Source organism: Carcharodon carcharias, chromosome 15 (assembly GCF_017639515.1).
Source record: "Carcharodon carcharias isolate sCarCar2 chromosome 15, sCarCar2.pri, whole genome shotgun sequence".
In the NCBI taxonomy this organism is placed as follows: domain Eukaryota; kingdom Metazoa; phylum Chordata; class Chondrichthyes; order Lamniformes; family Lamnidae; genus Carcharodon; species Carcharodon carcharias.
Window position 1 is genome coordinate 58,202,144 of NC_054481.1, and position 12,394 is coordinate 58,214,537.

The following is a 12,394-nucleotide window of genomic DNA, read 5'->3' on the forward strand; positions in this document are numbered from 1 at the left end:
GTCATTATCCTCCTGGAATTTTGCAACTATTGGGGCCTCCAATGCAACTCCATGACATGAGCCTGAGCACTGAGAGTATGTGCACTGCCATCAGCCACACAGGAGTCAAACGTTCACAGATGCAAGGTGAGGATGTCAGGACTGTCCTCACTGCATCTCGTCATCATCCTCCATGGATCTTGCAGCTATTAGGACCTCACAAATGTGCTGTTCTTTTCTGGCCAGTGCGATGGCCGCATTGCCGGCATCCTTGCCTTCAAGGACCTCATCACCCTCATCCCCTTTGATGTCCTCCTCATCGGGAAAGACTTGCATCTCTTCCAACTCCTCCTCAGCCAGGTCCTCCCCCTATTGCAGCACCACGTTGTGTAGCGCACAGCAAGCTACAATGATTCACGATACCCTCTGGGTTCTGTATTGCAGTGCTCCACCAAACTTGTCAAGGCATCGGAAGCTCATTTTCAAGATGCCTGTCATTTGGTCCACCAAAGTCCGGGGTGCAGCATGAGCCTCATTATACCGTTGCTCTGCTGCAGTCTGAGGCCGCCACACGGGTGTCATCAGCCACGTTCTCTGTGGGTAACCCTTGTCCTTGAGAAGCCAACACTGCCACATCCGTGAACCCTGGAAGATGTGAGGGACCTGAGACCTGCTAAGGATGTAGGAGTCATGGACTCTCCCTGGAAATTGTGCACGGACCTGCAGGATGTGTTTGTGGTGGCTGCAGACCAGCTGAACATTCAGTGAGTGGAAGCCCTTGCAATTGATATAGTTGACTGCTTGCGGCCATGGATATCTAAGTGCCACATGAGTGCAGTCGACGGCACCCTGCACCTGTGGGAAATCAAAGATCGTCGCAAATTCCAGCGCTCCTGCTTCCTGGCTTTCCTGATCCCAGATAAAATGCACAAAGTCCTGTGCCTTCGCAAAGATAGCGTCTGTGACCTCTTTGATACACTTGTGCGTGGAGGCTTGCCAGATCTGCACAGGTCACCTGTGGAGCCCTGGAAGGAGCCACTGGCATAAAATTTGAGCACCATGGTCACTCATTGGCAGCAGATGCCCTCCATGTCCCAGTGACGCCAAATCCTACAGCTGGTGGCATTTGTGACAGACCAGTTCCCTCAACATGCGCAGTCTTCAGCAACACTGGCTCTCAGTCATCTGCAGGAATGACAAGCGCCGAATATAGACCCTGGATCTAGCGAGACGGCTCGCTGTGGGTTTTCAGCTGTGAGCGCAGGAGGCTCTGCTGCCCCTTCATCTTGAGGGAGATGCTCCTCCCATTGGTGAGCCAGGTGCCCCCATCACACTCTTCTCCTTCTTCTCTGCTCCCTGTAAGCCATGAGGCGTACTGTTAGCTCACTAGGTTCCATGCTCCTTATGTTCTCCTGCTGCAGGATCAAAGAGAGAGAGAGAGATGCATGGGTTGGCATATGTGTCTCTTGGTTAAGACCACTTGGTGGTACATTAATATTTTTGCGTTGCTTGAGTGAGCAGAAATGCTTCAGAGGCCCGACTCCAAGCATGTCAATGGAGCTGCTGCTGAACGGTCTCAGCTGTGGAGGAATGCTCACTTTTGACAAGCTTTTCTAATTGCACGGTTGGTTCCTTCCCTCCCCCACCCCATGTCTGCCACCGGGCATGTGCTTTGTACTTCCTTCAGTCTGTGCTGCCTTGCACCGCGTGCCCCCCTGCCCCACTCACTCTGAAGTCCTTGTCCTGGCACCACACTGAAAGTCAGCCAGGAGAAAGTGACTTGCCTGTGCCCCCACCCCAAATGCACAGCACCTCTTCCTTGATGTTCCACGGGCGATCTTTGCGAATTTGTTGTGTGCAATCACCTCCTAGTTCCCCTCGAAGTTCAGCTTGCCAGGTGCACGCCTTTTAAAGGCAGTAATAAATCACGCCGTTCTGAAGTCGATGCTAACGTGAAAGGTAAATTTGACGTGGGGGGAGGATTCAAGTATGCAGGCACAATGATGAGATACGAATACATTAAAATTATGTTCCTGATGTTGGACGGTGAGAAACGTGACCTGCCATTGATTGGCGGAGCGGACGAGAGCAAACTGGTTTCATGATGGCATAAAAGTGTTTTTTAGCCTTCTTGCCAAATTGTCCGCTCACACCCGTCACCTATGGGAGCAGAAAATTCCAGCCAATGGGTGGAATCTTGTGAAGCTCCTGGGAGTGGGAAACAAGGGGCACAGGGGTACTTAATTGAGCAGGAGGCAAAATGTCAGGTTCCCAAAGGCAGGAGTTATTAAGTTGACAGCAGACTGAAGGCAGGTCATACATCCCAATGGCAAGTGGCAGGAACCTTTTTTTAATACATTAGCATGTTATGCATGCTCATTAAAACACAACTTTGCCAGGTTAAATTGTATTTTTGAAATTAAGTATGCAGCAAATAAGAAACATGTGCCTTTAGATTCACAACTGTTTAAAGGTGGCGTGCAAGAGGCAAGGTAGTCTTCCTGGTGGACTTGGGCTGAGTAGTAGCTGCTGTTCTTGTATGGGGAGCTTTGTTGTACCTGGGAGAGAAGGCATCGAGGTCGGTTGGTGGTTGTGAAAGGGGAAAGAGGCACGGCTGACCGAGGGAGGTTGCAGCCATTCAAAGGTTCATGGGGAACAGAGGGAGAAAGCTGGGTTACACAGGAAGGTCAGTGTCTACAGAAAATAGGTCAAGTGTGATTTTGGGGAAATCAAAGGTTAGACAGAGGAGGTCAGTGGTGAGGTTTTGAAAGTCAAGGGTAACAGATGGAGGGTCGCGGATGATAGATAACAGGTTGAGGGTAATGGGGAGCAGTTCCACCGTGCCAGGGGGCTGACCGATGGTACTGGCGGGGAAGCTCTCGGGTGAATGATAGGGGGGTGAGTCAAGAGTCAGCTAAAGCATGGCAAGGGTGATGGAATGATGGTCTCAGGGTTATAGAGCGAAGGTCAAAGGTGACTGGGAGAGAGTTCAGGTGATGGCTTCCAGTTGCAAGGATCCGGTGTGGGTGACAGATCAGAAGAGGAGAGGGGATGCAGCATGCCCAGGGATTACAAGCTCCTCACAAACAGCCAGGCTGATGTTCCTGGATGGCGAGGAGTGGATGCCTGTTGGGGTGCCATTTGAATATGACGCCAAGTCTTTTGACACCATGAGGTAATGGCAGGTCTAGCGAATTACTGCCCATTCCTTCCTCACGATTGGCCAGGGCCCAGTCTCTGCATATCTAATTGGCTGGCTGTCATGTGATTGTGTGTGACCAGCCGCTCCACCTCCAAAAGGGAGTGCTGAGCACCTCCAGTTCAGCTGACAGGGCCCTCGCCAAGAGAAGAAGATTCTGCCCAACATGTAGGGGCAAAGGGACAGAACTTGGGGAGAGGAAACCCAAATTATCTGGCTCAAATTAAGTCCCAGTTCTACATGGCCTCAGTGTTTTTTCTGGTGTCTCATTGTTCAGGGGCCATGATTGACACCTTTGAATCATTGCTAATGTCGGGGTTAAAGTTGCACTATGGTTACACCTCAGACTTCCTCTATTACATGAAGAAAATCCAGAGGTTTTTGAGAAGTGACAGGTGATCTCATTAAAACTTACAAAATAATTAAAGGGTGGATGCAGGTAAGATGTGTTCCCTGGCAGGGGAGTCTAGAACTAGGGGACACAATTTTAAAATAAGGGGGAAACCACTTAGGACAGAGATGAGGAGAATTTTTTTTACTCAGAGGGTTGTGAATCTTTGGAATTCTCTATTCCAGAGGGTTGTGGATGCTCAGTCATTGAGTATGCTTAAAGCAAAGATTGACAGATTTCTAAATACCAATGACATAAAGGGATATGGGATAGTGTGGGGAAAAGGAATTGAAGTGGATGACCAGGCATGATTGTATTGAAAGGTGGAGCAGACTCGATGGGTGGCCTACTCCTGCTCCTACATCCCATGGCTAAAATAAGGATCCTGAAATTATGCTGAGAAATACAGGGTTATGAGCACTGTTAATGGGTAGAATCCTTTCTCATGGCCATCAAACCAATAGATCAGCAGATTGGCAGAATTGTTTCTGGGCTTTATCAATACACTCAAATAAAAACTGAAAATGCTAGAAATACTCAGCAGATCAGGCTGAAGCTGTGGAGAGAGAACAACAGAGTTGAAATTCTGTTTCAATTCTGTTTCTCTCTCCACAGGTACCACCTGTTTTGCTAATTATTTCCAGCAGTTTCTGTTTTTTATTTCCGATGTTCAGTATGTTGATTTTGTATCAGTATTCACAAGGCAAGCTGCTGGTGTTTGTCCATTCTTCCATAGGCAGTTCACCAAAGCGATCAATGTTATACTGCCAGCAGAGGCCATCATGTTAGTCTCAGAAGGTAGGGCAATGGCAGAGGGGTGGTGGGGGCAGGGTCGATGGGAGGGTAGTTGCGGCTTCTGGCTCCAAGTTTAAGAAAAACGTGACTTACTTTTCATCTGCAGCTGCTGGGTTTTCACTCAGCAGAGCAGGCCTGACATACCCCTCACTCATTGGTGTATAATTTACACCAAAGGAACCTTCAGGAGGGTTAAGACCTCCAATTTATGTATTTAAGAGGCCTAACTAATGCCTAAAAAAAGGGCCCACAATTTTGAAAGTGAAATTAATCCCTGTGCAGGTTGATCACGGGCTGTCCCCATTGCTAAATGGTTCTGCAATGCGTCTATTTTAAGCTCGGAGAAACAGATTCAAAGCACATACCAAATTTTCACCCCAAATGTATTGGCCTAATATCTATGAACATACTGTTACAGAATTGGTGTTCAAATGGCTTAATGCCTGCACTAAAATTTTGTAGAGATGAAATTTCAAATAAACCGTTGGGAATTCATGCACTAAAATTCCATGGTGTAATTACAGGGTTAAAAATTCCAACAAAAAAGCAGCATCACAAATATTTAATTTACCCACATTGTTGCCTCTTGTGTGTGTGAAATGTCTCCAAGTTTTCCCTTTGGAGGCAGATTCAAGCCTATATAAATGACTAATGTGTCTTGATGTGATTTTGATTTACAGTTTTCCATTTTAACAGAAATTTATTCTGCACAGATTAGTTTACATCAGTAAATTTGACCCAGAGATGACAGACAGAAAACAAATTGCAGGTTTGGAAACAAATACTACATAAATAATTAAAAAAAATCAGATAAAAATGTTTTACTCTTTTACTGGTTGGAAACAGTCACTGTAGTGACCATTGCAGAAATTGTCATTTTGATGTTCAGAGGGTTTATCAGATAAAGGTGAAGGTATGGTGTATATCAAAGTATGTTAATGAAGGATATAGGGTTTAGGATCCCCAACTGTGCAACTTACCTTAGATGATTCTTGCTGGTCATCTAGCCAAAACCATACTATATCTGTTGGGGAATTCATTGGTTTGCAGGTTCATCTGGAGCCAAGTGGGAAGAATTGTGGTTCCCAAAGATAGGTCCATTCATCTAAGTTCCAGTAATGATCCAGGTTAATTATTCATTAGCAGTGGTCTTGGAGTACTGAGAACCTATGTGATTCAGGTGTTAAGTTATTGAATCTGCTAAGGAAGTTTATCTTAGTTCTAAGCTTCCATCGTTGATGTCGTCATCTTGGAAGCTCTTTGACCCTAAGGAGGATCTGTTTACTTCCAGCCAGCCCCAGAGGAGTATTGGAAAGTAGCATCACAGGGTGTTATGTAAAGCTGTGGGGTACAGAAAATAATATTATAGTAAAGAATTGAGGAGGGGAATGGTCAAAAGTATTACAAAGAAGAATGTGAGTTATATTAAAGATAGAGAAAGTTCCAACGGAGAGTGTGAGCATTATGGAGGTGTTTGAAATGAGGGGAATAATAAAGGGTGAGATTTATCAGAGAATGTAACTATAAAGAACATGGGGCATCTCAGAGAGCATTATTGTGAAGGGTGTGGGATATATCAGAAAGAGATACAATGAAGGGAACATCACAATCTTTCAGTGAAAAGCAAGTTATATCAAAGGATGTTACACTGAGCAAATATGGAAAATGTTAGTAATGGTGTACAGAATGGTAGGGATTATTGGATAAGGGTACAGTATATCAAATAGTAATGAGTGGACTGGAGGATAACCAAGGCAAAGAGGAATTTTTATCCTTATGCTATCTTTGTTGTTTTTGGAGCTGCCTTAAATACTTTGCTGTTTAAATGTTATGAAGTGTGTCTAATTTTTAAGTTGAATTCATCCTCTGCTACTTTGTAGATTACTATGAAGCGCTGGCTCACAAGTTACACTCCCAATATCAGGAGATGCCAGTAACAGGATTACTGCTGATGCACTCAACCCATTATGTCCATCTGCTGGAGGTGAGCAATGTAATGGTCTCACTTTGGACCTGGCACCATCACAATTTTCCCTAATAGGGCTGTGAGAATGGTTCACAAATGCTCCATCACAGATCACCGCTGAAATCATAGGGTCCAGTAATGTTCAACTATTCAAAACAGATTCACAATTTTAAAACAAATTGTAAACTGTTCAAGAATTTGGCACCTTAAGTGCATGAAGATCAGGAGCAGTCTTTGCAGTAATGAAAGGCACTGTGATTGGGCGGAATCTTGTGCTGCTCCTGAGAATGTGAAACATTGCGGGCAGGAAATCTTAATTGTTCTGGAGGCCAAGAATCAGCTTCCCGACAGCAGGAAGAAACTAAAGTATTAAGTTCTCAGAAGTTTGAAGGCAGATCAAGCTTCCAGCTGTAAGAATTGGGAAGCTCTTTTGCATGCATCTGGATGTCATTAGAAGCCAATCTCACCTCAATTATGTGCACCTTTCAAATTAAGTTATTGGCGAGCAAGGTGCCTGCAAATTCATGACTGCATATAAGTGGCGTGTAGCAAGCAAGGTAGTGTACTTACTGGAATTGGAGTGAGTAGCCATTGCTTTTTCCTCTTTGGGGAGCGTTCTTCCACGAGAGGCGATGATCGAGATTTAATGATGGCAGTCAAAAGGGCACTGGGCTGGGCTGTCTGAGGCAGGGAGAGAGGGAGGTAGGGAGGGAAGGAGGGAGGCAGTACGAGGCAAGGAGAGAGGGAGGCAGGGAGGGAAGGAAGGAGGCAGTACGAGGCAGGGAGAGAGGGAGGCAGAGGCAGAGAAGAAAGGCGATGGCGCAAGGATATGTGGAGGAGGGAAGGGCCTAAAGCCATGGTCAAGTTGTTCATGGGTGGGGGCATTTCCAGGCAGGGCTGGTTGAAGGTAGTTGGTCCTAAAGAGTGAGGCCAGTACTGTCAAAAGTGGGGCTCCTTGGGTTGAACTGAGGGAACTGGGCAGCGGAGGGAACAGTCACAGTGAGAGGGGGGAATAGAATGTGGTATGGTGGCAGGTCCAGGGTTATGGTCAGGTGTCGGATGACCTCATGGGGGGGGGGTGATGGGGGGGGTGGTTGGGGGGAGGTGTTGTTGGTTCATGGAAACAAATAAAACCGGTAGCACAGTTAAAGGGAGGGGTCAGGGTCAGGGTCAGGATGGGCATGGGGATGATAATGGGTGTAGGCTCGGGGGAAAGAGAAGGCATGTGGAGGGTGATGGTTATAGGGTCAAGAGTAACGGGGGAGGTTCAAGGGTAACAGAGGGGCAAGGAATGGTTATATTTGGTGGCACAAGGGTGACGGGGACAAGTTGGTGGGTCACAGGGGGAGGTTATAATGTGGTGGAGCAGATCTGAAATGTGATGCGCACCATTTCTTAAATCTCTTCTTGGGAACGCAGTTGCTCTGAAAGTGTGACCCTTCGAAGGCCGTTTTGGGTGGGTGGAATTAATGGTGAGTACAACTGGCCACCTAAAGGGACAACCAAATAATCATGAGTTAAAGAGGTGAAAACCACGGTGAGGTGTGTTCACATCTCTATGGTCAACATCCAACTCAGTAGCATTGCTGTCTGATCCATAAGTCTTATTCAACTGAGATCCCAGAGAGGTCGGGAGAAGGAGGGGAGGTTGTGTTGAAGGACAGATTCTGCTGACCGAGGGTGGGAGGAAGGTCAGAGGGAGGTAGGTGGCAGCTCTATAATCTCTCAAGAGGGACAGAGGGAGGATATTGGACCATGCAGAGAACTTCAATGTTGCAAGACTGTAGGTCCAGAATGATCCAGACCTCTACCACATCGAATGACAAGAACAGCAGATGCACAGGAACACCAACACCTGCAATTTCCCCTCCAAGCCACACAACATCCTGGCTCGGAACTATATCACCATTCCTTCACTGTTGCTGGATCAAAATCCTGGAACTTCCTTCCTAACAGCACTGTTGGTATACCAACACCACATAGCCTGGAGCAGTTCAAGAAGTCCTCCTTTTCAAGGGCAATTATGGATGGGCAATAAAATCTGGCCTAGCCACCTGAGAACAAGAGTCATACTAGGAAGGTTATTCCCAAAGTCCTGAGGCTCAAGTGTAACATTGGGAAGTTCGACGATGACAGAGGAAGTGCCGAGGATGATGGATGGTAGTTTGAGGGTTACTGGGGGGTGGGGAGTGGGTTGTACCACTGTGCCGGGCTGGCTCAAGGTTTCCTGATAGCTGGTCATGGCTGATAAGGGAGTAGCTGGAACTTATCTGAGGGCAAGGCAAGGATGATGGACTGAGGCTCAAGGCTGATGGAGAGAAGCTGATCGACGTGATTGAAGGAAGGTGCATGTCATGGCTTCCATTTCCAGGGTCACTCCTCCAGTGTCCATGCACATGGCTACATCGACAAGAGGTTCTCTCAGCAGTGATCCTCCAGTGATCCTGGGGGATGGGGGGTGGGAGTTGGTTGGAGGCCAGAGAGTGCCCCTTGCTAAGTATGGGGCTTCCTATTGGGCAAAACCCAGGGGAGATGGTGGCATAGTGGTAATGTCACTAGACTAGTAACCCAGAGGCTCAGGCTAACGCTCTGGGGACATGGGTTCTTATTCCATGGCAGCTGCTGGAATTTAAATTCAATTAATAAAATCTGGAATTGAAAACTAGTCTCAGTAAAGGTGACCATGAAACTATCATTGATTGTCATAAAAATTTATCTGGTTCACTGATGTCCTTTAGGGAAGGAAATTTGCCATCATTGCCCAGTCTGGCCTACATGTGACTCCAGACCCACAGCAAAGTGGTTGGCTCTTAACTGCCCTCTGAAATGGCCGAGCAAATTACTCAGTTCAAGGACAGTTAGGGATGGGCAACAAATGCTGGCCTCTCCAGGCATGAAGAAAGAAAAAATTTGTTGACAAAGAAGATGTTGACCAGAGCATTCTCTGTAATTTGATTACAGATCACCTCAGGGAGGCAAGATGACGGGTCAAGCCAACTCAGCGCTTGTGCTGGCTCTGTGGAGGGTGGCCCAAGGCCAGGGATATCAATGGCCAGAACAGCAACAGCTGTGGCAGCAGGTGGTAAAGCTGTGCAGAATGCAGGCAATCAGGGGCCAGTGCGACATCAAGCATTGGTGCGCAACCGAATATTGCACATGCTGTGCAGCTAGCTGCAAATGTCAGAGAGGCAATATCGGAGGCAGCTGAGGATGTCATAGGCTGTTGCTACTCATATATGCCAGTTCCTCCAGGAAGACCTGTGTCCAGGTGGATTGGAAGGCACTCCAATGCCTAAAGCATTGAAAGTCACTGCAGCGTTGAACTTCTACACCAGTTGGTCGTAGCAGGGCTCCACAGGGAACATGTGTGGAATATCACAATCAGCCACTCACAAATGCATCAAGGAGGTCACCAATGCCCCAAGCAGAAGAGTGAATCAATTTGTTACGTTCACAACAGACCCAGAGACCAGACAGCCGGAGCTGTAGGATTCACTGCTATCGCTGGTTATCCACAGAGGCAAGGGGCAATTAATTGCGCTGCTGAGAGCTCTCTGGAATCAGCCAGCAGCATTCATTAAGAGGGTTTTGACTCTGAATGTACAGCTGGTCTGTGATCACTGGTGTGCTTTACCCAGGGAACTTTAATCATTCGTACATCCTCACTAACGTGCAGGTGCCACATGTGTTTTCTTCCCCTCATCAACTGCAGGGTTAGCTCCTTGGTGACAGAGGATACCCACAGAAGACCTGACTAATGACACCAGTGCAGAACCTGCAAAATGCAGCAGAGGAGAGGTATAATGCCATCCTGGCCTCAACAAGGGCAACAATACAGCAGAAATAAAAACATAAAATGCTGGAAAAACTCAGCAGTTAGACCCTATCCTTAACTTGTCCTATAGATGCACACTACAACTCTGTGCGTGTCAATGGAGGTTGTTGCACCTTCCTTAAAGGTAAAGGACTGTGTTGCCAACTGTGTCGAATCGGATTTCCTTTGGAAATCCTTGTCTGACTTTATGGGGTGTATGTTCCTGGATTGTCATGGTCCTTTGGCTCAGTTCATGGAACTTTATTAAATTGAGTTCATTGCATGCTGGCAACCCTGTCACTGCCGGTTTTGAAACACGCACACCATAAAATGCTTGTCTTAACCAGGGGGAGCCTTTGTATCTACACTTCAAGTTTAAGGTGTGAAGCAGTGTATTGGCAATACATTGTAGGCAGTGAGCTTCACACTGGTAGGCTAGATTATCGACTTCCATTTCTCCCTGTACATGTCCTTGAGATTCCACATTGAAAGCGTATTGCCACTTGCTCCTGTGTTGATTTTTATGCACAGGTGAGGTTTTCCAGTCTGGCTTGGCTATATGATCTCCAGCATTGTGAAAGGCTTCAATCTTTGCTACAGAGTCAACCTGTTCAGCCAGACACTGTATGGAATAGTTGTTCAGTCTTGTCAGCTATTCATTTTCATCCATCTCTTCTCCTCTGGCCTGAAGTTCACTCATTTTGTGGACGGGCTCCCAGAAACCAGAGGTTAATGACCTAGTTGCATTGGGAAGTTGTGGTGCCTCAGACAGCCTGGAACCTGGGGCAGAAACTTTTGCTCGGCTGGTGGGTGCGCACCCGACCAACTTGAGCGTAAAATGATACACGTTGTTGTCGGTCAAGTGTGCCAACATCAACACATAGTCACACAATAGTTCAGTTAGTGGGCATGCCTGCCAACAATTAAAAGGCCTGTTAAGGCTATTACATAATCAATTAGCCTAAATTTTTCGCTGCCCTTCTAATCTAATGGTTGGCAGGCAGGTGAAAAGGCCAAGCAGCATTTGCATTTTTTTGAAAACCTCATGCACGGGCAGGATGAGGTTTCCAAAGGCAAATAAAACTAAAATAAAAGTTTTACAATTGAATTAATAACATGACAGAGTCACATGGGGGGACATGTTTTATTACATTTTTATTTTATTTTTTAATCAATGCTTCATCTCCCTGAAGCAGCTCTGTGCCTCAGTGAGATTATGAAATGCACACTTGCGTGCATGCATGACGTTCACGCTCTGCCTGCTGGCGCTCCTCCTCCACCCCCAGCCCCCAGCACAGGCAGCGCTCAGCGCTGCTGCTCGCATTTCACACTGGGCTTCTCAAACCGCCCCCACCGAGCCCACCCGGCAAGGGCAAAATTCTGCCCCTGATGACTGAGCTTGTATCGATCTAAGCACAAATAGTACAACAGTTCTGATAACTGCTTTTCCCTTTTGCATTTCAGTCTTCCATTGATGTACTTTACTCTGTAATCCAGGATCTCACCAACCAATCTACTGAAGAAAGGTGAGCACTTGTGTGTAGGTTAGACAACCTTTACTTGGCTGAAAAATAGTCATAAAGCCATTACATCATAGGAGGAGGTCTTTCAGCCCATCGAGTTTATGCTGGGCCCCGAGCGAAATCCCCAACCCATTCCGCATCTCTATCCCTGTGTTCCTGCAAGTTTATTTCCCTCAAGTGTCTATCAAGTTTTCTTTTGAAATCATTGATTGTCTCCACTTCCACCACCCTCATTGACAGTGAGTTGCAGGTCACTACAACATGCTGAATTTAAAAAACTTCTTCCTCACATTCCCCCCTTTATCTCTTGCCCAAAACCTTAAATCAGCGGCTCCTAGTTCTTGAACCATCGGCCAAAGAGAACAGCCTTCTTTGCGCATCTTATCAAAACCTGTCAGAATCTTGTGCACCTCTATCAGATCTCCCCTCAATCTTCCATGCTCCAAGGAGAGCAACCCTAGCTTCTCCAATCTAACTTTGTAGCTAAATTCATTCATCCCTGGAAGCATTCTGGTAAATCTCCTGTGCACCATCCTCTCTAGGAGCTTCATATCCTTCCTCAGTGTGCTGACCAGAACTGGATGCGATACTCTAATTGCGGCCTAACCAGAGCTTTAAAAAGGTTCAGCATAACTTCCCTGCTTTTGTAAAATTGTTATGGCCAGATATTAAAAATTGTTGTGAGCATTAATGGGACAAGTTTGATGACAAAAGTGCAAACAAAAAT

General features: G+C 46.5%; 1 protein-coding gene across 1 annotated transcript in view; it reads left to right on the forward strand.

Annotated features, from left to right (window-relative positions):
- The first annotated feature begins 2,975 nt into the window (after positions 1–2,975).
- The window catches only part of LOC121288380 (testis-expressed protein 47-like), a 41,776-nt gene continuing 32,357 nt past the window's right edge, over positions 2,976–12,394 (forward strand). The window contains exons 1-4 of the mRNA XM_041206933.1: positions 2,976–3,154; positions 5,078–5,133; positions 6,245–6,348; positions 11,609–11,670. Of these exons, the coding sequence (XP_041062867.1) occupies positions 2,976–3,154; positions 5,078–5,133; positions 6,245–6,348; positions 11,609–11,670 (401 nt within the window). The remainder of the gene's footprint in view (positions 3,155–5,077; positions 5,134–6,244; positions 6,349–11,608; positions 11,671–12,394) is intronic.